Genomic DNA, 24986 nt, shown 5'->3' with positions numbered 1-24986 from the left:
TTCAGAGGTCCACCTCTTTGGTCCAGGTACCAATGGACCCACCTGTCATTCTGAACACTCTGTCTCTTCTATTAGTCTTTTTTCTAAACTTCCCAGCTTCCAACCTCTACCGTCTGTCCTCCAGATGGCATCTTTTGGAAGCTATGATTTAACTCTTAGCCCTGATGAGAAATCCAGAGATCTAACACTTTCAGCTTGACCTCCGAGGTCCCCCATTTACCAATTCCCCAGCCCAGGTCTCATCATAACTTGCAACCTGGCTCCCCAGGCCTCACACACACCCATACACACCTTCCTGCACTGTGTCCTTTGGTTCCCCATCACCATGGTGATAACCTTCCTAGCTGCCCTCAGAACAGGGAGACAGAATGATAAAAAGGAAGGAGTGCTGGGCTGGGAGTCAGAAGGCCTGATTGCTGGACATGCCCTGCCATCTGGCTGTGTGATCTCAGGCAAAGTTTTCCCCTCTCTGGTCCTTAGATTCCTCATCTCCACACACAGGGTATAACTAAGACCCTTTCAAGTCCACACATTCTACAATTCTAGGTCCAAGAACACAAGTACTTACAGATGCTGACAGGGGAGGGAAATTCTCATGACATCCTGTTAGGGGAGAAATAAAATAAGAACAAACAGTCATTCAACCCACGAGTTATTAACCTCAAAGCTAGTGCCCCCACTGGCCTAATGTGGGTTTCTGAACTCAGTAGGCACCTATGGAAATACCAGGGCTCCTTTGGCACAAGCAGAGCTCCAGAAGCTATGGGGGCCACCCCTGAATCTTTGGGGTAACCAGGCAAAAATCCATCAAACAGTAGCTCTCATGAGGAGTACTTGTGGGGATGGCATGCACACCTCCCAAGGGTCAGCCTCCCAGGCATCGAGGCTTTCCTTCTCCCAAGGGCATTGGTGATGCTGGAGTGGCTGCCCTGGGACAGCACTCACAAGCTCATCTTTTACCTGGACAATTAAGGAAGAGAGAACAAGAAGGCCTAACAGAGTAATGTTTTTTTTGGGGGGGGGGGTTGGGTAGTGTACCCAGGTACAGGCAGGGAAGTGGTGAGGACTGAATGAACCAATCAACGTAGCACAGTGCCTGGTATGAGGTAAGCACTCGTGTCTGTGTAGTATTATTAATTCTATTATTATTCTTAGCATCACCACCCCTTCTTTCCCCAAGAATTCATCTCTTCTGGATTAAGATGTGTTAGGCTTTCTCCTTTGGTCCTTCCCAAACCCCTGTGGCCTTCCTGCCAGAGCATCGCTCCCTCACCGGCACTCCTTGCTCTCCAGCAGCTTGTGGTAGGTGGCAATCTCCATGTCCAGGGCTAGCTTCAGGCTCATGAGTCCCTGGTACTCGTGCATCATCCTGGCCAGCTTGTCTTTGGAGGAGCTCATCCAGCTTGGCCCAGGCATCCTTCAGGGTGTTGTCCCCACGCTGCTTAGCAACGATGATGGCCGTCTCCAGGTTGGAAGCCTAAATGGGGAATTACAGAGGTTGGAAACTGGAAGTGCTCACTGGAATCATCCACATCCAAGTCCCACTCATTCTTTGAGATTCTGGAGCAGAGATGCCCACCTCCACCCTTCAGACTCCCTGTTCCTCTTCTAGTTGGAGCCCCTTCTGGGGTCGGCAAGTCCTTTCTTAGCTTTACCTCCACTCTGTTTAGACACTGGTGGTGATGAAAAATAGTGCATCCTGCCCCCCTGAGTTGATGGCTAATTCAGTGCCACTGAGTACCTTTCAAAGTCATTTATTTGGCCACCCTGCTCTGAGGATACAAAATGAGTAAGAGTAAGCTCAGCCTTCCGCTCTTGAGTTGTTTAAAGTCTAGGAGGACAGATCACTGGAATATGGTATTGCAGGTACCACAACAGTGGCTGCTCAGGTGCATGGAGTCACAGATGAGGGAATGGGGAAGGAGATACCCCAGGACAAACAATTTCCCAAATGCTTACCATATGCCCGGCACTGTGCTCAGCCCTACACACGGCTTTTATGTACCTTGACTCATCCAGTCCTCACAACACCCCGTGCAGTGCAGACAAGTAACTTGCCCAATGTCCCAGAGCTACTAAGTGTTAAAACCCATGGGAGAGTGGAAAGAGGACTGGACCAGGAGTCAGGAGACCTTGGTTCAGATCACAACTCCACCACTTACCGCAGTGCAACACTCTTAACCTCTCTGAACCCGTTTCCTCATCTGTAACAACAGGTAAGGCTTGCCTCACAGGGTCTTTGGAAGGATTCAGTGTGATAAAATGACAGGAGATGCTGCTATTGTTAATGTATATGAGAATCTTGTCTCCCCACCTACTAGAACTGAGACTGCTCCCTATGTTCCCAGGAGCAGTACTCCGAGTAAGGCCTTAATAGATATCCACAGATTTGAAGGGGTGCTCTCTGAACCCCCTTCTCCTCAATCCCTGAATCAACAAATGTTTATTAAGCAGCTACTCTGTGCCAGGCACTGTACTAGACGCTGGGCAAACAACAGGAGCAAAGTAGCCAGCTCTCTGCCTCCCTCTGGTCCAGTGGAAGAAGGGACATGCAGGTGTCTGGCAATTACAGAAGCCTGACAAGTACAGGGGAGACACAAGTGCCAGGAGAACACATTGATATCAGGGCAAGAGGGGCAGAGGGATGTGGTCCTAGCCCACCCTGTCGGGTGAGAGAAGTCTTCCTAGGGGAGGGGTCTTCAAATCAGGGGTCCTTGGGGCGAGTTGCAGATGAGATGCCCCAGGGACACCTGTTCTAAGGGTTTGACACAGCCACCTCTTTGGTCCCTTTCCTCCCCTGGGCAGAGATTTGGGAGGCTGACACTCTCGGCTCACTCATCCCCCTCCAACTGTGCCTGTCCACCCCATGCAAAGGCAACCAGCCACCTCACCTGCTTCTTCACATTCTCAATCTCTGAGCGGATCCTCTGGATGAGCCGGGTGAGCTCTGAGATCTCATTCTTGGTGTTTTTGAGGTCGTCCCCATGCTGGCCAGCTGCCAGCTGCTGTTCCTGGAACTAGGGACCCAAAGGGCGGAGCCATGGATGGGGGTGATGAGCGTGTCGTGGGAGTACATGGTGGCTTGGGGTTGGTGATGTCATGGGAGCAGGCCACGCTGGACATTTAACTAGACATTCCGGCCCAGCCCTCATGCCTACTGGGGTCACCCTCCCCAGGCCGGCCTCAGCCCAGCTCACCTTGGTCTGCTATAGCGCCTTGGCCTCAGCCTTGCTCTGCAGGGTGATCTCCTCGTACTGGGCACGAACCTCATCAATGATGCTGTCCAGGTTCAGGTCGCGGTTGTTGTCCATGGACAGGATGACAGACATGTCACTGATGTGGGACTGGATCTGAGCGATCCCTTGAAGGGGAAACAGTGATGGTCTCAGGACTTGACTGATGGAGGCCAACAACCTCCCTCCCAAGGTAAGCAAATCCTGGTGATGCCAATTTAGAGGCTCCAAACCAAGGCTGCTGCTCTCTGGGCAAAGCGAGTTCCCTCCAGGCCCCAGACAGAGTCCTGCTGCTATGGAGATAAGGCCAGGACCATTTCCTTCCCACCCAGAGAGGAGATGAGGAGCCTCTGCGGGCTGAAATGGAGATGAGTGGTTGAGAGCTGGGGCCTGTGTGCCCCTCCCGGCCCCAGAATAGAGTTTTACCCGCTGGCAGCCCTCGGAGGGGTGGAATGAAGAGACGGACTTACGGCTTCATAGAGACACTGGAAGAACATGATCTCCTGGTCCCTGGAGTCCACCTTGGACTGCAGCTCCACCTTATTGGCATAAGCTGCAACCATGTCCTGAAAGATATCCCAGCCATCCCCAAATCACTGCCAGTGCAGGCCAGAAGACAACACACACCCCAGCCTGGGTCCCCTGCATGGGGAAATAGCCACCTCTTCTCTTTGGGAGGTTCATGGGAAAGGGGAGGAAGGAGCAAAAGGCCCAGCCCTGCCCCATCCTGAGAATGGGCTCCCTCGGCAGTAGGGATGGGGTGCCCCTCTAAGGAAGGGAACCCATCGAGGCTGCTGTCAGTCATCACTGTGACATCCTAGCCAGGCCCGCAACTGCAGGGAGAGCCCCTGTGTGTCACCCTCCACTGTTCTTCACTGTGGACAAACCCCGACCCCATTAAACACTCAAGAATGCCATCATCCTCTCTGCCGGTTTTATTCCCTTCTCTGGATACTCTTGCATCGCGGTTTTCCCCTGCCTTCCCCTCGCTATTTCTGAATCAGTTCACTTTCTTTGAAAGCAGAGCACACTGGCAGACTCAGCTCCTCCAGGTCCCAGGCCAGCCCCAGATCCAAGACCTGCCTACCCCTCACCTTTCTGAGAAGCACAAACTCATTCTCTGCTGCTGTCCGCCTGTCGATTTCTTCCTCATACCTGCAGGCATGCCAGTGCTCTGTCAGTTAATATGTCTCACTGAGAACCCTCGTTTGCCCAGGGAAGACCCTGAGCAAGGGCACAGATGCTGCAGGGCTGCAGAGTCCAGGGCCAGTAGGGCCAGCCAGGCAAGGAAGCCTTCCTGGAGGAGGAGATGTGATCACCAATTTTGGAAGATTATTGAAGATCCAGCTTCAAAAATGAGGAAGGAGGGCTTCCCTGGTGGCGTAGTGTTTAGGAATCCGCCTGCCAGTGCAGGGGACACGGGTTCGTGCCCCGGTCCGGGAAGATCCCACATGCCGCTGAGCGGCTGGGCCCATGAGCCAGAACTACTGAGCCTGCGCGTCTGGAGCCTGTGCTCCGCAACGGGAAAGGCCGCGGCAGTGAGAGGCCCGCGCACCGCGATGAAGAGTGTCCCCCACTCGCCGCAACTGGAGAAAGCCCTCGCACAGAAACGAAGACCCAATACAGCCAAAAATAAATATAAAATAAATAAATTAATTTTAAAAAATGAGGAAGGAGCGTGTGGCATGAATGTCCTGTAGGAAATCTCACATCGTCCTAAGTGCCAGGCTGGAGGAGGAGAGCAAGTTTCCTTTTTCTTGGGGGTGATTCTGCTTGGGATGACAAGGAACACTGCCTCCCTCCACCTCCAAAAATGTTAAGCTGGGGTAGCTGCCCACTCCTGCTTAACAAGCTCAAAAGGGACAGGGACAGTCATGTAGCTACAGGGGGTCCCCTCCCAGCCCACCTCTTCTTGTAGTCCTCCACCACATCCCGCACATTCCTCAGGTCCGAGTCCAGACTCATCCGGCCCCCGGACAGCGTCTCCGGCTGCTTGCGCAGGTTGCTGGTGCAGCCCTCGAGGATGGGCTCCAGGTTGTTCTTACAGTTGTTCAGGTCCAGCTGCTGCAGCAGCTCCCACTTGGTCCCCAGCACCTGGTTCTGCTGCTCCAGGATCCACACCTGGAGCCCAACACCCAGAAGTGTTGAGCCACCACGAAAACAGTCCCACCTGTCACTCCCAGGGAGCTTTGCAAAGCGCTCCCCTGCATTTTCTCCTTTACCCCTCACAACATCTGCATGAGGTGGGTGCATCATTGACCCTATTTTGTGTAAAGAAAACTGAGGCATAGAGAAGTTGGGCTTCTTTCCAAGGTCCAATAGTTTAATAAGTGGCAGAGCCCAGAACTGAACACAGATATGTGTCCCCATAACCCATGCATCAGATCGCTCTGAACCCGCTGTGGCCAAACCAGCCCAGGGCAGGGGTGAGCTTGAAAGTACTGGAACAGAGCCAGGCAGGGTTCATCTTTGAAAAGGTTGACCACTCTAAAGAAGGGAGTCTGCTCTTCATTTTCTAACATCTCAAGCTCAGTGAGGCTCAACGGACCAAGGACTTCTGGGTGTTCTAAATTCCTGCATCAGCCTCCAACTGCATCTCTGCTCATGCCTCCTCCTCCTCCCTTTGTCCTGCTCCTCAGAACCATCTTCCCTAGAGCAAGCATGGCTTACGGAGCCAGATGGACAGACGGAGCTCCCCACGCCACTGTGTCCTCACTGGGCCGGGAAACTGACCAGAGCTGGTGGGTCTGCATACACCTCTCTTGTTTGGTTTGGGACTTTTCTTTAACGTGACTTCCCTTAATCGTACATGAGTGCAGCTACTGTTTAAACAAGGTTGTGTCCCTTAAAGTCAGAAGCACAGGACATTAGAAAACCGTCTGGTATTCAGTGTTGAGATGGGATTGGTCACCAAACAGCTTGCATCCAGCAGATCTTCCAGCATTTGGTTTGGTTTAACCAGTCCTGACTTTTTCATGTCTACTCATAAGACTAAGCATTGACCAAAGAGAAAACCCTACACCCAGGACACCACAATACACATCTGAACTCCACATCTGGATGACCGATAGGATGCACCCATCTTCTCCGGCTGCCTGGGGTTATGGGATTATACTCCTCTAGAGAATAAAATTATTTAGGAACCCTCCAGGCTTTTGAGCCTGTTTCCCTCTCACCCCAGGCAGACCACATTTTTCACAGAGGTGACTGTCTTCATGTTTGTCTTTCTCTCCATGTCTCCAGACTTTACTCCTTAATGAGGTTTGATCAGCCCAGCCAAAAGTCAGTCCACTCCCATCCCCCCAGACCTCAAATTTCAGAACACTTTGATCTCCTAGAGGTAAAAGGCTTAGAGGTAAGAAGCCACAGAGAAGGTGCCAGCCCCTGAAGAGAGCAGAGGCAGCAGGGAATCCTCTGAGCCAGGGTCCAGAGCTGTGGGCAGGTGAGACTCTGATGGCCACTGACCATCACAACATAGGATTTGTCCTGGGCTGACTTGTCCTTGGTGCCTCACTGTCATGTGGCCAGCATAGCCCTCCAGTCCCCAGTACTAGGTCTGGAGGCAGGAGGCTGGTCATCCAACCTCACCTTCCCTACCCTGGAGATGATCTTGGGCACGGCATTACTTCCATGCTTATGCCGACCCGCAAAATGGGAGCAATCATTTCTTATCTATGGAAAGTCAGGGCCTATCTGGACTGGATGATCCCTTGAGGCCTCTTCCAGACCTTTGATTCTTCTCCTTCTCAACACCCCTACCCTAGCTCTCAGAGATAAAAACGACAATAACAATAACCGCCATTTGGGGAGCACTTAGTATGTGCCAGGCATCGTGCCAACATCTCCACATGGATTTTCTTTCGTGAATCCTTCAATGACCCCAAGAGGTAGGTTAGTATCTCCATTGTAGAGATGAAGAAACAGAGGCCTAGACAGGATGAATGACTCTCCACGTGTCCACATAGCTGGCTTAGCCACACAAAGTCACACAGCTGGTAAGTGATGGGGCCAAGGTGGAAGCCAGGTCTGACTTCACAACGCTGTGGAGACCTCTTCCCCACCACACTCTTCTGCTTCTCAAGAGAGTCCTTAGCCCACCAAAACTAATGCCCGTGGCCAAGCCGCCTGTGAATGACCACACACTGATGCCCCCAATCCACCTGTCAAATGACTAGCGGAGAAATCAGCTTAAAATTGATGGGAGGAGGACAGCTTCCCTGACCTATCAGGGGCAGACTCCCTCTCACTGGCTTTCCCTGTGCACAGCCTGCATGGACCCAGGCTTAGCAATAGCACCAAGCTGGCCTTCAGGAGTAAGAAGCAAGGGTCTGTCTTCTCTTTGGAGCTCCTGCCAGTAACCCTGACAAGCCTCTGCCAGTAGAGATTGACCTACCTTCTGTCGGGAAAGACTACACAGCCCCATGCTAGCTGGTTGGAGCACAGTCCCTGGGGGACTTGGCCACAATCAGAGCCACACATCTGGGGGCAGGACAGCTGTTCAGCAGGTTTGCAGCTGGCAAAGCTGAAGGTGAGCTCACCCCAGAGGAGCTGGGATATAAAGTCCAAGGAGGACTGTCCTGCCAGACACTCAGCTCTGCTCCCATCCTGCTGTTTGGCTACCAGAGAGGTGCCTTCCTGGGCAGCCCCATCCCCCTCGCTTCCTCCTTGCTCAGCTCCGTGGCCGGGACCATCTCCTTTGAGTTTTGCTAGCCATCTCCTTCCTCCAGCCCCACCCCAAGCCTCTGGCGAAGTGTGTGGACTCAGGACTCTGAGGACCCAGGTCTTGGTCCTGCCATGTGACCACGGGCAGGTCTCCCAACTTCCTAAGCCTATGTTTCCGCATCCCTAAAAAGGGGGGTGCTAATACCTGCTCCACCTACTCCCAGAGGTGTATGGGAGGCACCTTGTAAGTAATAATGATGATGGTAATGATAATAGCTAACACACAGTGCGAGCTCTGCTGGGCACTGCTCTAAGCACTACACATATATTAACTCATTTAATGCTCACAGCGGCCCTGTGAGGCAGGTACTGTTGTTATCCCCATTTTACAGATGAAGATACTGAGGCACCAGGAAGTTAAGTAACTTACTGGTGGTTGCACAGCTAGTGAGTAGCTGAGCCAGGATTTGAGCCAGGGTTCAGCCCAGGCAGCCTGGCTACCATCTGTGCTCATAGCCTCTACACTGTCCTGGCTTTCTCATGTGCAAATGTCCAGTGCAAGTGCCTGCACGGTGTGAAACACTGAGCTCACCAGCACTCACTTTTCCCTCACTCTTCTTCCTGTCCCAGACTCTCTAGGCAGCGGAACTGACCCCGCCCCCGCCCCGCTCCCCTTCTCAGCCTGCTTTACTCTTTTGAAGACAATTGTAACTTCGGGACTTGGGTAGGTGTGCTTATGAGATGATTGCATGTTTCTCACATGCATCATGCTTTTCCCTGATGACATGCTCTGGGCTGTTCTTCCAGCCTCCTGCCCACCAGGGCAGGCTTGTCCTATCCTTTAAGACAAACCAAGACACCCCTCCTCTAAGAAACCTCCCCCAAGCCCTCCCTGGGTCAGCTGCACCTTTCTTCACACAACCCTATTGCCTAAGGGCTGTGTGCATTCCTCCAGCCTAACAGTTCCCTCCGAGGCCAGGTGATGCTCTCTGCTCCTTGGACCCAGGCTCGGGATCATGATATGAATTGTGAGCACTGCTCACCAGCTGAAAGATGTTCTCCCATATGTGTCAGAGGCCACGTGGGGGTCCACATCTACATGCGAGTAGTCGTGAACACGAACTTAAGCAGAATGGTGCCCAGGGACTGGCATGGCTGTCTCGGTTGTCTGTGGCTGACAACTACTTTGATGAGTTGGTGCCTGATTATACCAGTTAAGTATTTTGAGTATCTTCCGTAGACTTGAATCTGTGAGCCAATGAGCACGTGTCTATGCGTGCTCGAAGAGGGACCAAATATACAAGGGGCTGTGGTGTGGAAGTGCACCAAGCAGGGAGGGAGGGCCAGGGCGGTGGAAATTGGCGTGCAGGAGAGGAGAGACCCTCAGCGCCTCTCTGGTCTGTGCAGCACTTGCCGGATGTGAGTCTAAGGGCTGAGGGATGGAGGGTTAGTCCTACAAGTGGTGTCGCCCTGAGATGGCAGGAGTGGTGGAGGCCCTGGGAGGGAAATAGAGGCAGCTGGCAAAGGGCAGCTCAAACCTCAGAGCAGCTGCCAGATGAGACCTAAAACGTCTTAAGACACTCCCGTTCTCCAACAAGTCATGTCCCCTTCACCTTCTACAGGAAGACTTCCCAGGCTGTCTGTGTTCAGCTGTGATCCCTTCCTTCCTCTGTAGCCCCTTGCCTGTGTCTCACCAGTGCCTCCATGCCCAGATCATCTACTGCACTGGGGCAGGGGCGGGGTGTGGTATTGAGATCTCAGAGGGTCCCCCTTGCAGCCAGGGCAGGAGCTTACCTACAGTGCAGGTGAGGCTAGAGGACAGTATTGCTGAGGGACGGGGGCTCTCACTCCCCGGACTTCCTGACTAGCACCAAGATTTTCAGGTGCCTGTCAAGGAAGGTCCTGAAAGGGGTTTGGGCTGCAGCAATGCCAGCACTACCACAGTTCCTAACCCCCAATCCTGTGAGAGGAGAGATGGGAAAGGAGAGGGAGGGGAGACAGAAGCCAGGGCCTGGGCAACAAGGAGGCTGGGCCAGCCTGGGCACGCCAGGGAGCGAAACAGCATCTCCTCCAGCTGGCAGCTCCACGGTGGGCACAGAGCCTGTCCAAAATCATCCCACACCCTCTCCGTTTTAGGGAAGAGCCTTTCCTCCAAAGGCACTGGGCTGGAAGGTGCAGTACCCGGGGCTGCTGGCAGAGGGCAGTGTATGCACAAAAAAAAAAAAAAAAAAAATACCAGCACCGGGGCTTCCCCGGTGGCGCAGTGGTTGAGAGTCCGCCTGCCGATTCAGGGGAGACGGGTTCGCGCCCCAGTCCGGGAAGATCCCACATGCCGCGGAGCGGCTGGGCCCGTGAGCCATGGCCACTGAGCCTGCGCGTCCGGAGCCTGTGCTCCGCAACGGGAGAGACCACAACAGTGAGAGGCCCGCGTACCGCAAAAAAAAAAAAAAAAAAAAAAAATACTGGCACCGAGGAGTTACTCTTCCTGCTTGCAAATTAGCAGTTGGTGACTGAATGGGACCGTGTGTCAGTGAAGAGAGCCAGTGTTCGCCCTGGCCCTGCATTTAACCCGCCTGAGCCAGGTCTCCGGGCACAGTCCTGCTGTGAACTGACTGCTCAGGAACCAGTGCACAGCTGGCAAAACACAAAAGGCCCAAAGAACATGCATTAATAGTAATTATTATAATAACAACTAACATCTATTGGCTGCAAATTATATTCCAGGCACTGTATTACTTCCATTATCCCTTTTCATATTCTCAACTCTTCTCTACGGTGAGAACTTTGACAGGTAAGGAGGTATCGTGCCTGGAAGCATGGACTCTGGGATTGGACTGTGGGTCAACTCCCAACTCTGCCACTTACTAACTGTGGGACGTTGGGTGGGTTATTTTACCCTTCTGAGTCTCAATATCTTCACGAGTGAGATCTGTATTATTAGAATTGCACCTTATAACAACTATACCTACCAGGTTGTTGGGAGAATTCATCGTTGCCAGACATAAAGTACTGAGAGAAGTACCTGGCACATAGAAAGCACTCAGTCAAGGCCAGCTTGTATCGACCCTATTTTGTAAGGGCAGGATCTTGCAGCCAGTCACAACTAGCCATTAGAAGAGCCAGGATTTGAAGCCAGGCATATGACACTCAGCCAGGACACTAGACCTACGACAGCATGTGCCTGACAGAGTCCTGGCTTATGCCTGCTGTCTGCAGATCCAGCTTAGCATGTGTCCAGAATAAAGGTGTCTCCGTTTGGTTGATAAATTCTATAAACTGCCTACACGTGGATGCATGTAAAGCACAAATTTATTAACACAAATGTGTTTCATCACTTGCACGCCAACTCATCAGGACACATGTGTGTTCCATGAGCTCGTTCTCCCCAGTGAGGGTCGGTGAGACTGAGCCATGCATATCTGTGGCAAATGTTACATTGAGTGCCAACCGTGAGCCAGACTGAGGGCCCCGGAACAGAACACGGGGCTGTGAGTGGTGGGGGGGAGGGGACAGACATGTGCGCAGCTAACGTGACACCAGGAAAATAAAGCAACAACTGTAATACGGGTTCGGGAACAGTGCTGTGGATGTGCAGGGCTCCGGTCCCCAACCTGCTGCTCACCAGCACTGTGAACATGGGCAGAGCACTTAGACATCCAGGCCTCCATTTGCTGACCTATATAGTGGGGGTACCAGGGGAATTGTTGCCACCAGCTCTAATGTTCCTTCTCATTTAATGCTTGATGACTTGATGGAGTCCACCTGGAGGGAACAGAAAACGCATGTCCATGGGAGGTGGCATTTCAGCCGAGCCACGAAGGATGAGTGGGCTTTCAGGAAATGGGTCATGGGCATCAAGATTGGAAGTCAGATTTGCCATGGTCCTGGGGTGTGAAGAGTCCTGGCCTCTGGGAAGAAAGACTGGAGTGTGAGGCTGGGGAATGACAGGGAGGAGAAGGGGTCATGGGCATCCTGAAAGTCACCCTCGACTGACACTCATCCTTGGAAGGTGGCCTCACCCTGGAGGACTCTGCCCTTCCGCACCTTGATCAAGGCGACTGTGCTGCTTCTGAGAGAACACTAACAGAAACACACATGTGCTTCAAAGGGCACCCTTCTTATTCCACTTAATTTTTCTTCACAGCAGTCATCACTGCCTGACAACGTATCCTGCGTTTGTTAGTTGCTGATTTTTATTCTCCCCACCAGACTGTGAGCTCTCTGAGGACAGGCTCTGTGCACCCGTTTGCTGACTCCACAATTCCCGGTGCCTGACAATGCCGGGTTCACCGAAGCTCTGTCTAGTGAGCCACTGCTTTGCGGACACTGTAGATACAGATGCATCTGTAAGCAAGTGGGCATGCTGGCCTCAAATGTGAGGGTGGAAAAGAATCGGCTGGAAGAAGAGGAAAGCAGGGCTGGAGTGGGGGAGTAGGACTGGGGGTGGGTTGGCAGGAGTGAGGAGGAAAGAAGGAGTGACTCTCCGGCAACAAGAGGCAGTTGCGGGTGACGCTGTGGGAGCTTTTTTTTTTTTTTTTCTTTTGCGGTACACAGGCCTCTCACTGTTGTGGCCTCTCCCGCTGCGGAGCACAGGCTACGGATGTGCAGGGTCAGCGGCCATGGCTCACGGGCCCAGCCGCTCCGCGGCATGTGGGATCCTCCCGGACCGGGGCACGAACCCACGTCCCCTGCATCGGCAGGCAGACTCTCAACAACTGCACCACCAGGGAAGCCTTGTAGAAGCTTTTGAGAAGTGCAGCAGGAAGCCACGCTGAAGCTCGAACACCTGACAGTCTGGGGGTGATTTGGTTCCTTGATCACAGAGGCCTGAGCCTCTCTATAACGGTCGGGGGGTGGTGACTGTGCCCATCTGGCAGGTCCATTGTGTACAATAGGTACCCCAGTGCACTGGAAGCCCCAAGCCTGCCCAGAGGCGCATCAGTAACAAATCTCTGCTGTTTATACGGAGCACCTCTCACACAAAGCCTACCTGGCCAGGACCAGACGGCAAAGATCCATGTCAGCGCAGGGACCCAGAAGGAAGAAAGAGCTGGACCGAGCAAAACTGTTCAGGGCAACTCAGATGTCGACATCCCGGGCAACATATTCAACACTCAGAATCAAATGATATCAATCGTTTATTGTGGGGGAAGCAGAGACCTGGACACAATCCCAATAAGAGGACAATGAGAGCTCCTTGGCTGTGAAGGCCCAGAAAGGCACAGGGACAGATGAGCTTTCCCCTGGTCGTAGGGAAGCATCCTGGATATGTGTGTTATCTCTGCATTTGGGGCAGTGACCCAGTGAAAGGTGACCAAGGAGAGCGTCACCGAGCGAGTCCGTGGCTGGACTTCCTGCATCAGAGCATTGCCCTGCTGAGGACAACAGGGAGGGGGGATGGGCTGGGATTGTGGTTCCGGAGGAAGCATTTCCTGACTTGCAAAGGGAACCTGCGGGAGGAGATGAGGACACAGGGAGGAGATGGATGAGGTCTGCAGCTTTCTGCTCACAGAGCCAGCCTTCACTTGCCCTTCATCTCGAGGCCTTTTTGCTTGCACACCTGCAGCCTGAGGTTTCTGGCAGGGGGATCCTTGAACTCACTGCCACAGCTGCCTTTGGGTTTTTGGTATTTTTGTTTTTTTAAAGGATTGAACAAATGTTTAACCAAAGAAAATATATGGGTGACAAATGAGCACATAAAAAGTTGTTCGTCATGATTAGCCATCAGCGAAATGGAAAGTAAAGCCACAAGATACCATTATACAACCTGTTAGAATGGCTAAAATAAAAATATCCTTTTTTTTTTTTTTTTTTAGTGTTACGCGGGCCTCTCACTGTTGTGGCCTCTCCCGTTGCGGAACACAGGCTCCGGACGCGCAGGCTCAGCGGCCATGGCTCATGGGCCCAGCTGCTCCGCGGCACGTGGGATCTTCCCGGACCGGGGCACGAACCTGTGTCCCCTGCATCAGCAGGCGGACTCTCAACAACTGCGCCACCAGGGAAGTCCATTAAATGGGTTAACTTATGTATAAAAAAAAAAAAAGAAAAACTACAGAAAGGAGAACAAAGAAAACCCAAAGTCAGTAGAAGGAAAGAAATCATAAAGATCAGAGCAGAAATAAATGAAATAGAAACAAAGGAAACAACAGCAAAGATTAATAAAAGTAAAAGCTGGTTCTTTGAGAAGATAAACAAAATTGATAAACCCTTAGCCAGACTCATCAAGAAAAAAAGGGAGAGGACACAAATCAATAAAATTAGAAATGAAAAAGGAAAAATCACAACTGACACTGCAGAAATACAAAGGATTATAAGAGACTACGACAAACAACTATATGCCAATAAAATGGACAACCACGAAGAAATGGACAAATTCTTGGAAAGGTACAATGTTCCAAGACTGAACCAGGAAGAATTAGAAAATATAAACAGACATATCACAAGTAATGAAATTGAAATTGTAATTAAAAATCTTACAACAAACAAAAGTTCAGGACCAGATGGCTTCACAGGTGAATTCTATCAAACATTTAGAGAAGAGCTAATACTGATCCTTCTCAAACTCTTCCAAAAAATTACAGAGGGAGAAACACTCCCAAATTCATTCTACAAAGCCACCATCACCCTGATACCAAAAGCAGAAAAAGATATCACAAAAAAAGAAAATTATGGACCAATATCATTGATGAATATAGATGCAAAAATCCTCAACAAAATATAGCAAACAGAATCCAACAGCACATTGAAAGGATCATACACCACGATCAAGTGGGGTTTATCCCAGGGATGCAAGGATTCTTCAGTATAAGAAAGCAATCAATGTGATACACCATATTAACAAATTAACGAATAAAAACCATATGATCATCTCAATAGATGCAGGAAAAGCTTTTGACAAAATTCAACACCCATTTACGATAAAAACTCTCCAGAAAATGGGCATAGAGGCAACCTACCTCAACATAATAAAGGCCATATACGACAAACCCACAGCAAACATCATTCTCAATGGTGAAAAACTGAAAGCATTTCCACCAAGATCAGGAACAAGACAAGGATGTTCACTCTCACCACTCTTATTCAACATAGTTTTGGAAATCCTAGCCACCACAATCAGAGAAGAAAAAGAAATAAAAAGAATACAAATTGGAAAAGAAGAAGTAAAACTGTCACTGTTTGCCGATGACATGATACTATACATAGAAAATCCTAAAGGTGCTACCAGAAAACTACTAGAACTAATCAATGAATTTGGTAAGTTTGCAGGATACAAAATTACTGCACAGAAATCTCTGGCATTCCTATACATCAACAACAAAAAATCGGAAAGAGAAATTAATGAAACACTCACATTTACCATCACAACAAAAAGAATAAAATACCTAGGACTAAACCTGCCTAAGGAGTTGAAAGACTTGTACTCCGAAAACTATAAGACACTGATGAAAGAAATCAAAGATGACATAAACAGATTGAGAAATATACCATGTTCTTGGATTGGAACAATCAATATTGTGAAAATGACTATACTACCCAAAGCAATCTACAGATTCAATGCAATCCCTATCAAATTACCAATGGCATTCTTCACAGAATTAGAACAAAAAATTTTATAATTCGTATGGAAACAGAAAAGACCCCAAATAGCCAAAGCAATCTTGAGAAAGAAAAATGGAGTTGGAGGAATCACGCTTCCCAACTTCAAACTATACCACAAAGTTACAGTAATCAAGACAGTATGGTAGTGGCACAAAAACAGAAATATAGATAGAAAGCCCAGAGATAAACCCACACACATATGGTCACCTTATCTTTGATAACGAAGGCAAGAATATACAATGGAGAAAAGACAGCCTCTTCAATAAGTGGTGCTGGGAAAATTGGACCGCTACATGTAAAAGACTGAAATTAGAACACGACCTAACACCATACACAAAAATAAACTCCAAATGGATTAAAGACTTAAATGTAAGGCCAGACACTATAAAACTCTTAGAAAACATAGGTAAAACGCTCTTTGACATAAATCACAGCAAGATCTTTTCTGACCCACCTCTTAGAGTAACAGAAATAAAAACAAAACTAAACAAGTTGGACTTAATTAAACTTAAAAGCTTTTGCACAGCAAAGGAAACCATAAACAAGAGAAAAAGACAATCCTCAGAATGGGAGAAAATATTTGCAAATGAAACAACAGACAAAGGATTAATCTCCAAAATATACAAACAGCTCATGGAGCTCAGTATCAAAAACCAAACAATCCAGTTTAAAAATGGGCAGAAGACCTAAATAGACATTTCACCAAGGAAGACATAGAGATGGCCAAGAGGCACATGAAATGATGCTCAACATCACTAATCATTAGAAAAATGCAAATCAAAACTACAATGAGGTATCACCTCACATTAGTCAGAATAGCCATCATCAAAAAATCTACAACCAATAAATGCTGGAGAGGGTGTGGAGAAAAGGGAACCCTCTTGCACTGTTGGCAGGAATGTAAATTGATACAGCCACTATGGTGAATAGTATGGAGGTTCCTTAAAAGACTAAAAATAGAACTACCATATGACCCAGCAATCCCACTACTGGGCATATATCCTGAGAAAACCATAATTCAAAAATAGACATGTACCACAATGCTCACTGCAGCACTATTTACAATAGCCAGGACATGGAAACAACCTAAGTGTCCATCGACAGATGAATGGATAAAGAAGATGTGACACATATATACAATGGAATATTACTCAGCCATAAAAGAAACAGAATTGAGTTATTTGTAGTGAGGTGGTTGACCTAGAATCTGTCATACAGAGTGAAGTAAGTCAGAAAGAGAAAAACAAATACCGTATGCTAACACATATATATGGAATCTTAAAAAAAAAAAAGTTATAATGAACCTAGGGGCAGGACAGGAATAAAGACACAGAGGTAGAGAATGGACTTGAGGACACGGGCAGGGGGAAGGGTAAGCTGGGATGAAGTGAGAGAGTAGCACTGACATATATACACTACCAAATGTAAAATAGATAGCTAGTGGGGAGCAGTTGCATGACACAGGGAGATCAGCTTCGTTCTTTGTGACCACCTAGAGGCGTGGGATAGGGAGGGTGGGAGGGAGGGGCAATAGGTAGGGGATATGGGGATATATGTATGCATATAGCTGATTTACTTTGTTATACAGCAGAAACTAACACAACATTGTAAAGCAATTATACTCCAATAAAGATGCTTAAAAAAAGAGAGAGCTATAATATTAACAATGTTTAATAGCAGCCATTTATTGAGTACGTACTATGTGCCAGTCACTAAATTAAATAATTCTCCTACATTCTCTAATTAAATGTAATTCTCATGGCAATTTCTTTAGGGAATACTATTATTAACTCCTTTTTACAGATGAAGAAACTGAGGGTCATCGAGCAGAAGTAGCTTGCCTAAGTCACACTGAGTGGCAGAGGAGGACTCCAGTTGGGTCCATCCGACATCCAATGTGTAGGCTTCTCCCACGAGCTCTACAGCATGAAATCCCAGCTCCTTAGCAGACTTGAAAGGGCCCCTCTGATGTGGCTGCTGCCAACCTCCCCAGCTTCAGGTGCCACTGCCCCCTCCATCTCCACCTGCAGAACTTCCTCAGCCTTCCTCTTCACACTCCAGCAACCATGACCTACTTACACCATGCTAGTGCCTCTGGGTACCATGCCCACTCCCTCCTCTTGACTGCCTAGTAAACTCCATCCTCTCGAAACTCTGCACATGTTGCCTCCTCTGCCAGCCTTCCCTGACCTCCCTGAAGTTCCCCACTCTCCTCTGTGCTGACTCTGTCATTTCTTGTGTTGCCAATATCTCACCTGTGTTATAGTTACATTTTTTGTGGTTATGTCTCCATTAAGAGCATGGACCTGTTTCCATATCACTATCCCGAACACTAACTCATGCCAGGCACATGATAGCTACTTACTAAATATTCCTTGAATTGACCACCATTTCTTTACTGGCCCCAAGAGTGTCTTCCCTGAGACTAGTTATTTGGCCAGCCAGTTCTCCTTTGGGCAATAAATAAACTGCATGTAGTTTATAAGATGGTTTCTTTAAAGCTTAGATTTTGTGAATTGCTTTACTAGCAGCTAAACACCCCTTTCAGTGAGCTAATTTTGTTTTTGAACCACAAAGATTAAGAACAAGATTCTGTTTCCATTTAACATTTATTAAGCATGAACTTTGTACCAGGAATTGCACAGAACATCTTCATGCTGTCTCATAGCCTAACAGCAAGCTGGGGGTTAATTCTGCTTATTTTATAGCTAAAGAAATGACTCTCAAAAGGGTTGAGAGCTTCACTCATGATCACCACTTAGTCACAGGGACTGGGTCTGAATTCAAGGCTATTGACTTGAACTGTAGGACTCTGGACCCACAGTGACCCTGTTCAGATGCACCTGTGAGCCCCAGCCTCAATGTGTGCTGGCCTCTCACTTGCTTTTTGCTTCCTGTCATATCCTGCCAGCATAGTCATGGCCTAGAGACCTATGAGAAAGGTCTCAAACGTACATCTGAGGGACTTTCCTGGTGGTGCAATGTTTGAGAATGTTTGAGAATCTGCCTGCCAATGCAGGGGAAACAGGTTCAATCCCTGGTCCGGGAAGATCCTACATGCCACAGGGCAACTAAGTCCGTGAGCCACAACTACTGAAGCCCGCACGCCTAGAGCCCGTGCTTCACAACAAGAGAAGCCACCACAATGAGAAGCCCACACACCACAGCAAAGGGTAGCCGCTGGTCGTCGCAACTAGAGAAATCCCGCGCACAGCAATGAAGACTCAACGCAGCCAAAGAAAAGAAGGCTCTGAGCACAAGAGTGTTTGGAAGCTGAGTGGCGTGTAACAGAGATGCCCCCCATGCTTAAAACACAACTCGTACATATACATCCACAACCATGTTCAACCCAGTGAACCTTCCCCAGGCACCAAGAGAACATGGCTCATTACTTGAAACAGAATCTACCTTTGACCTTTTCCCAGAGAACAAGGAACAGCTATAACTCGAGCCCGAGGTTTTCTGGAACTGGCCTTCTGCTGCCTCTTGGCCAGTTTTAAATTTTGCCACAAGACAAATGTTGACTCCCTCTCTCTGCTGAGAATCTGAACGTTCTCAAAGGTTTTCCATGCACCGGTGCATTCATCTGAGAAAAGCATGACTTCAAAGGTGCATCTGGGGCTTCCCTGGTGGCACAGTGGTTGAGAGTCCGCCTGCCGATGCAGGGGACACGGGTTCGTGCCCTGGTCCGGGAAGATCCCACATGCTACAGTGTGGCTGGGCCCGTGAGCCATGGCCGCTGAGTCTGCATGTCCGGAGCCTGCGCTCCACAACGGGAGAGGCCACAACAGTGAGAGGCCCGCGTACCGCAAAAAAGATGCATCTGCTGGGGATGGGAGACAGAGATGAATCCTGAGTATCACAAAATCCAGCGGAGGTGATGGTGGGGTCCTGCCATCCGTGCAAGGATGTCTTTCACTCAGATCAAAGGATACTTCGGGTCTCTGTGGAAGAGAGATGCGCCTCAGATGTCCTGGGCTCCAGGTCATTGACCTCTACATACAGGAGAGACTTGGCCTAAGATGAGGATTCCCTTAGGAGAGAAAAGCATCCTGGGCCTGCATGAGTTGTATAAGTTTATTGGTGAGACGAGGAAGCAGGGACAGAGGCCTGAACCAGGACAAAAACGTACATGCTGAGAACACGGATCCCTTCATTGATGGGATCAGTCTGCAGGGGTGCTCCCAGCTATAGTCTGCAGGGACCATGCAAGGTACAACAAATAACCAGGTGTCTCCCCAGAGCTGACGTTGCTCTAGCAAGATACAGTCCTTGCAGGTCTATCAGTGGACCTGTAATCTCCTGTACCCATGGAGCATATGGCTGAATAACTATCTAAGCCGGGGCATGGAAGGAGCAACAGGAGGCCTGGGATGCCCTTTAGAGAAAACCTTCATCTGCAAGGGGGCATGCAGCCAGAGAAAGGGTCAAGTCTTTATCCTGGGCAATGCAGCAGGAAGGGGAGGCTGGGTTAAGAGGCCTCTTGGTGTGAAAGCAGAAGGATGGGCTAGAATCCCTATTCTTAATTAAGAAGGACTAAGGCAGAGAGTTGCAAGACAGGACATGTCAGTGGAGAAGAAAAGCAAGGAAGAGATGATGACAAATGTGACGGAGGAATTTCCTGGAGCAGGGAGTCCAGGAGAAACCAGAGCAAGATGTCTGGACAGCTGTCTTGCACTTTATTTTGGGGTTTTCTTGGTGGGTAAACTCAGAGCTGGGGGCTTCCCCAGCAATCCTTAAATTCACGTGCACTCCCCAGCCTAGTTTTGGCCACCCGCGGGGGCTGCAATTCCCACTGCCAGTGACACAGCCCCCAGACAGGATGCCATAGCCCCTGCCGACAGAGCTGGGCCAATAGCCATAGGTGTTGGCACCACTGAACCCAAAGCCGACTCCTGCGCCTGCGGTCCTGGCCATGGAGCTGCTGATGACCGCTGTGGAGGACAGAGGGAGGGATGATAAGGGTGTGTCCCAGGACAGGGCTGACCCGAAGTCCTCTCCAACCTCCCAGCCCCAACTAGCTTTAATGTGTCCCTCTTACACAAACACTCCACATCAACAGTGGACTTGAGTTTAGTGACATATGCTCAATTCCTGGGCAGCTCAAGCACTGGGAGAATCAGCCCAGATGCCGCGGGACCCCCAAACCCAGAGCCTCCTCATTCTAGTAGCAGGGGCTTCCCCCAAAGAACAGATGATGCCCAAGTATCGCATAAGCCAAAAAGTCTTGCATTTAACTCAAGGAGACATTCTTAATTTTTTTCAAAGCAGTTCCTGATTGCTCGTCCCAGGGGAGTTTTTGCCGGCTCACGCAGTGTTTCCGTGCGCAGGTCCCAGTCTGATTGAGGAGGTGCCCCTCTTCCTACTCACAGCTTCCGTCATGAAGGAAAGCCGGGATGGGAGTGACACAAGAGGGTAGGACTGAGAGTCTCATCCTAGCATGGGTGAGGTTTCTGGGGAAGGGGTCAGTGTGAAATGTCAGAATGTGATGGGAAGCTGACGCCACAGAGGAAGAGGCCGAAGGTCTCATCAAAGGAGGCGATTAGGACAATGATGCTCTACCAGGCAGAGCCCAGGCTCTTCCAGGGGGTCCTGGTGGTAGGGGACTGCTTACTTTGTGTTCATTAATGGGCTAAAAATACTCTTTCAGGGAATGAAATACTCACATATGCTCACAGAATTGGTATATTCCCCAGACATCCTGCACAGGGAGACAAGCACAGGTAAATCTCCTTTACATGGAATCCAAGTTACGCTCACCCCAGCCTGGAATCATCAGCCAGGCTACTGCAGCCTCCACAAGCCCTCTAGCTGGCCAGGTGGCATGAAGTGCACCTGTGTGACTCTAACCACCTCTCTTTCCCTCCTCATCTGCTCTTTCCCCTTCAGAGATGTGCGAATTTCAACCCTGGAGCGCCCCCGCCCCCCCCCGCCATGGCAACACCACCTCCCAGAGGCCCTCCTGCCATGCTTCTCTTCAGCCCATTTCTTCATCCCTGTGGGGCTACTGCCTGAATAAATACACATGTAGAAACGCTAGCATCAGGAGTTGCCGCTAAGGAACCAACTGTATGATTTTAGGACCAATAACTTCTCCTCTCTAGGTCTCACTTATAAAATGGTGCTAGGTTAGAACAGGGTTTTTCAAATGTCAGTGCTTCATGTACCACCCTTCCAATTGTTGCTACGACCACGTATAACTCATACTCTTATATATTTAGTATTTTCCATTGATCCTGCCTTTTATAATAAAAAATGCATTTCTCTTAAAAGGAAGTCTTATATCACCAGGGTAAACAGAAAACCAGTATTGCTGGACCGAAAAAGATAAAAACTGTAGTAGTAAAAATAATATAATGAATGAAACAATTTTTTAAAATTTTGGCTAGATATTTTTGTCTGCCCAGAGGCTGTGAAGCTGAGATCTACCATCTCTTTACTAACTGGGACATTTGCAAGTGTCAGAGCAGCAGTGTTAAAGATACAACAGCACTACACTGAAACTTTCTCCCCATCACAGTCTGAAGACTGGAAAGAGAACCCTAAAGGAAATCATCATCTTATTATCTGACCAGATTCTGTATAAGGCTACGTTTGTGGGTGACCTAAAAAAGCATCTCCAACCCCTCCAGCAGCCTGCCCCCCCCATCTGGGAAACTGAGTCAGAGGATTCCAAAAGTCCTTCCAGCCGGAACATTCTAAGACCCCTCCCATCACCCACTGGCACTCCTCACCTTCCAGCAGCTTGCGGTAGGTGGCGATCTCGATGTCCAGGGCCAGCTTGGTGCTCATAAGTTCCTGGTACTCATGCATCATCCGGGCCAGCTCCTCCTTGACCCGGAGCAGGGTGGCCTCCAGCTCATCCAGCTTGGCTCAAGCATCCGTCAGGGTGCAGTTGCCCCGCTGCTCGGCGTCAGCAGTGGCCATCGCCAGGCTGGAGCACTGAGGGCCAGGAGGTGGCATTGCCCCCTCAGTTCTAAGGCAGCCTGAGCCTCCCTTCCCGCCCCCCGCCCCAAGTGCTTACTGTGGTTGGACCAAGCCCTGTCCTGCCCCACTTCCTAGAGCAAAACCCCATGCATGGCGATAGAGTCCTGTCAACCTGGGACTGGGGGGCTTGTTATTCCCAGCCCCTTGGCTTTCTGAAAAGGCCCTTCCAATTGTTCCAGAGTTCAGGTGGGAGCTACCTGCAGGCGATGAGAGCAGGGGCTCCATTTGAGGAAGGGGTTTCTGAGATGGAGGACCCAGAGAAGGAGAAGGGGCATGGGGGAGTGTATATGATGGACAGTTCACCCCTCCCTTGGGATTGAGCCAGGAACCCCCAAAGCCCCTTCACCGGCTTCTTCACACTCTCGATCTCCGAGTGCAGCCTTTGGATGAGCCGGGTCAGCTCTGAGATCTCGTTCTTGGTGTGTTTGAGGTCATCCCCAGGCCAGCCAGCTGCCAGCTGCAGCTGCTGGAACAACGGGGAGAGGGGTCAAAGCAAGGAGCCGAGCTCAGCCTGGCAGACTGTGCCTTTGCCTGGGGAGTGTGGCAGAGGTAGGTATCTGTCCAGCTTCTCCAGGCCTATCACCTGCCTCCCACTCAACCATCCGTTCATTGGCTTGATTTATTTGCCTTAAACACAGTTGATCTCACTGATGGTTGGATTCGGCCTTAAGGTCAATTGAAATTCCCATACTCTCCACACAGCAGCTTTACAACACACAACTTAGATTATGATACTCCCCTGCCTATAGCCCTTCAAAGTTAAGGTCAGATTCAAACTCCTAGCCTGGCATCAAGGTGCTTTGAGATCTGAGATCCACCAAGATCTTCAGACTCAGTTCTCACTGCCCCTGCCCATCACCTACTTGGCTCTCCACCTGTGCCAAACAGTTCCAGGTTCCAGAAAGGGCCCATGTGCTCTCAAGTCTCTGACTCTTTGCGTGAGCCTCTCCCTCCAGCTGGAAAATATCCCCCCACCCATCCTCCCTCTTTCCCTAACCAGCTCCAACTCAGGGCAGAGTCACTTCCTCCAGGAGGCCTTCTCTGATTCCCTGCTTGGGTGCACTTCTGTGCCCAGAGCCCCTGGCACACCAGTCTGTAGGTCTTACCACGCTGTACTGTGATCACACGTTTCTATGTCTTTTCCATCAGGCTCAGAATGACAGGATGGCAGGGACCTTTAATTTTATTTCTACCATCTAACTTTGAGTGTAAGTCATTAAATTCAACTGAGGAGGCCCTGAGAGACCCGACAGTGATACTCAGGCTGGCTACTCCCCGCTCCCGCACTCCGCCCGCTCAGAGGGCACAAAAAAGGCAGTAACCTGCCCGGCTTCTGGGCTTCTGGGCTTCTCAGCGTGGCCCGTCGCGACCTACAACTTCCCGGTGGGTGAACTTGAGAAGCCCCTCCCCTGCTTCCAACCCTTGACTCCTCCTCCCCACCCCAGAAACTCGGAAAAGAGCCGATTCAGCATTCTCCCAGGGGAGGGGTGCAGTGATGGAAAGAAGTCAAAGACTTCCTGCTCTGCCACACGGGGTGAGCCCCAGGTCTATGGGGAGATTAGCTTTTGGAGGACCAGCTGGCCAGCCCAGGGAGCAGGAAGCAGCTGCTTCTGGCAGGAGGCCCCTGCCTGGGAGCGCAAACCCCTGAGGTTAACATTTCTTGCTCTGCCCTGCTGTCCTGAGCCTGCCTGCATGCGGCGAAAGCCCCATGGGCAGAGACCAGCCTTGGGCAAACGGCGTGCCCTTTGTTCTGCACATAGTAAGGGCCCGTGGGAGGCACCATGAGGAGGGATTGGAGTCTGCATGCACTCCCTGGCAGTCGAGGGTGGGAGGCACCAACTGACGGCCCCGGGGAGTGAGTGCAGTCTGCAACCATAGTAGGAGGGATTTAGGTCAGACTGCACAAGGGGAGCTGTGCGGACTTCCTCCGAAGAAGGGAAGATTGTGATGCTCCAGGTATCTTGGAATCCGTCCAGTATAAAAACAGTATGTCCACAAAGGCTATACGCAGACCCCCACCTCTGAATATCCAACCGGAATCTCCAGGGCTGGCCCCAAACAGGAAGCTACACCCTCCAGTGCCCCCAAAGACCTGCCTCACGCCCCCCTCTCTCCCACCACTCAGGAACAGCCACTAGACATAACTTCTGACACAATCACCTGAGGACAAGGGCAAGGGAGCTCAGCACGAAAGCTCTGTGAGAGCAACATGTTTTCATTTCTCCATCCGACAGTCGTGACCTTGTTGATTCTGCGAACAAGTTCCCAAAAGCCTTGCTGGCTTGGTGGGAAAGCCCATGCCTGGAGTTTCGTGAAGACAGGGACTTGCTAGACGCTGAGCATAAGCTCCCTGACCTCTTGTTTTATATTCAGTGGAGACCTCTGACTGCCTGTCCCCATACCTGCCCTATACGCCACACCTCCAGACTTGCACCCCTTCCCGCCAGATACTCCTGGGTCTCAGCACTGAGACGGCCCCACCCTGACTGCCTGCAATGCGCGATC

The 24986-nt window shown here is 50.2% G+C and overlaps 1 protein-coding gene across 1 annotated transcript; it reads right to left on the bottom strand.

The window, feature by feature from the left end:
* Nucleotides 1-1269: 1269 nt before the first annotated feature.
* LOC141275938 (keratin, type II cytoskeletal 71-like) lies at nt 1270-24175 on the bottom strand. Its single transcript, XM_073789290.1, is given in 11 exon segments — nt 1270-1390; nt 1392-1477; nt 2892-3017; nt 3198-3361; nt 3700-3799; nt 4328-4388; nt 5140-5354; nt 20301-20428; nt 22229-22361; nt 22828-22947; nt 24170-24175. Coding segments are annotated over 11 exon segments (1260 nt in total).
* Between the last annotated feature and the right edge of the window lie 811 nt (nt 24176-24986).

Source organism: Tursiops truncatus, chromosome 11 (genome assembly GCF_011762595.2).
Source record: "Tursiops truncatus isolate mTurTru1 chromosome 11, mTurTru1.mat.Y, whole genome shotgun sequence".
Lineage (NCBI taxonomy): Eukaryota > Metazoa > Chordata > Mammalia > Artiodactyla > Delphinidae > Tursiops > Tursiops truncatus.
This window is presented reverse-complemented; position numbering and strand designations above follow the sequence as displayed.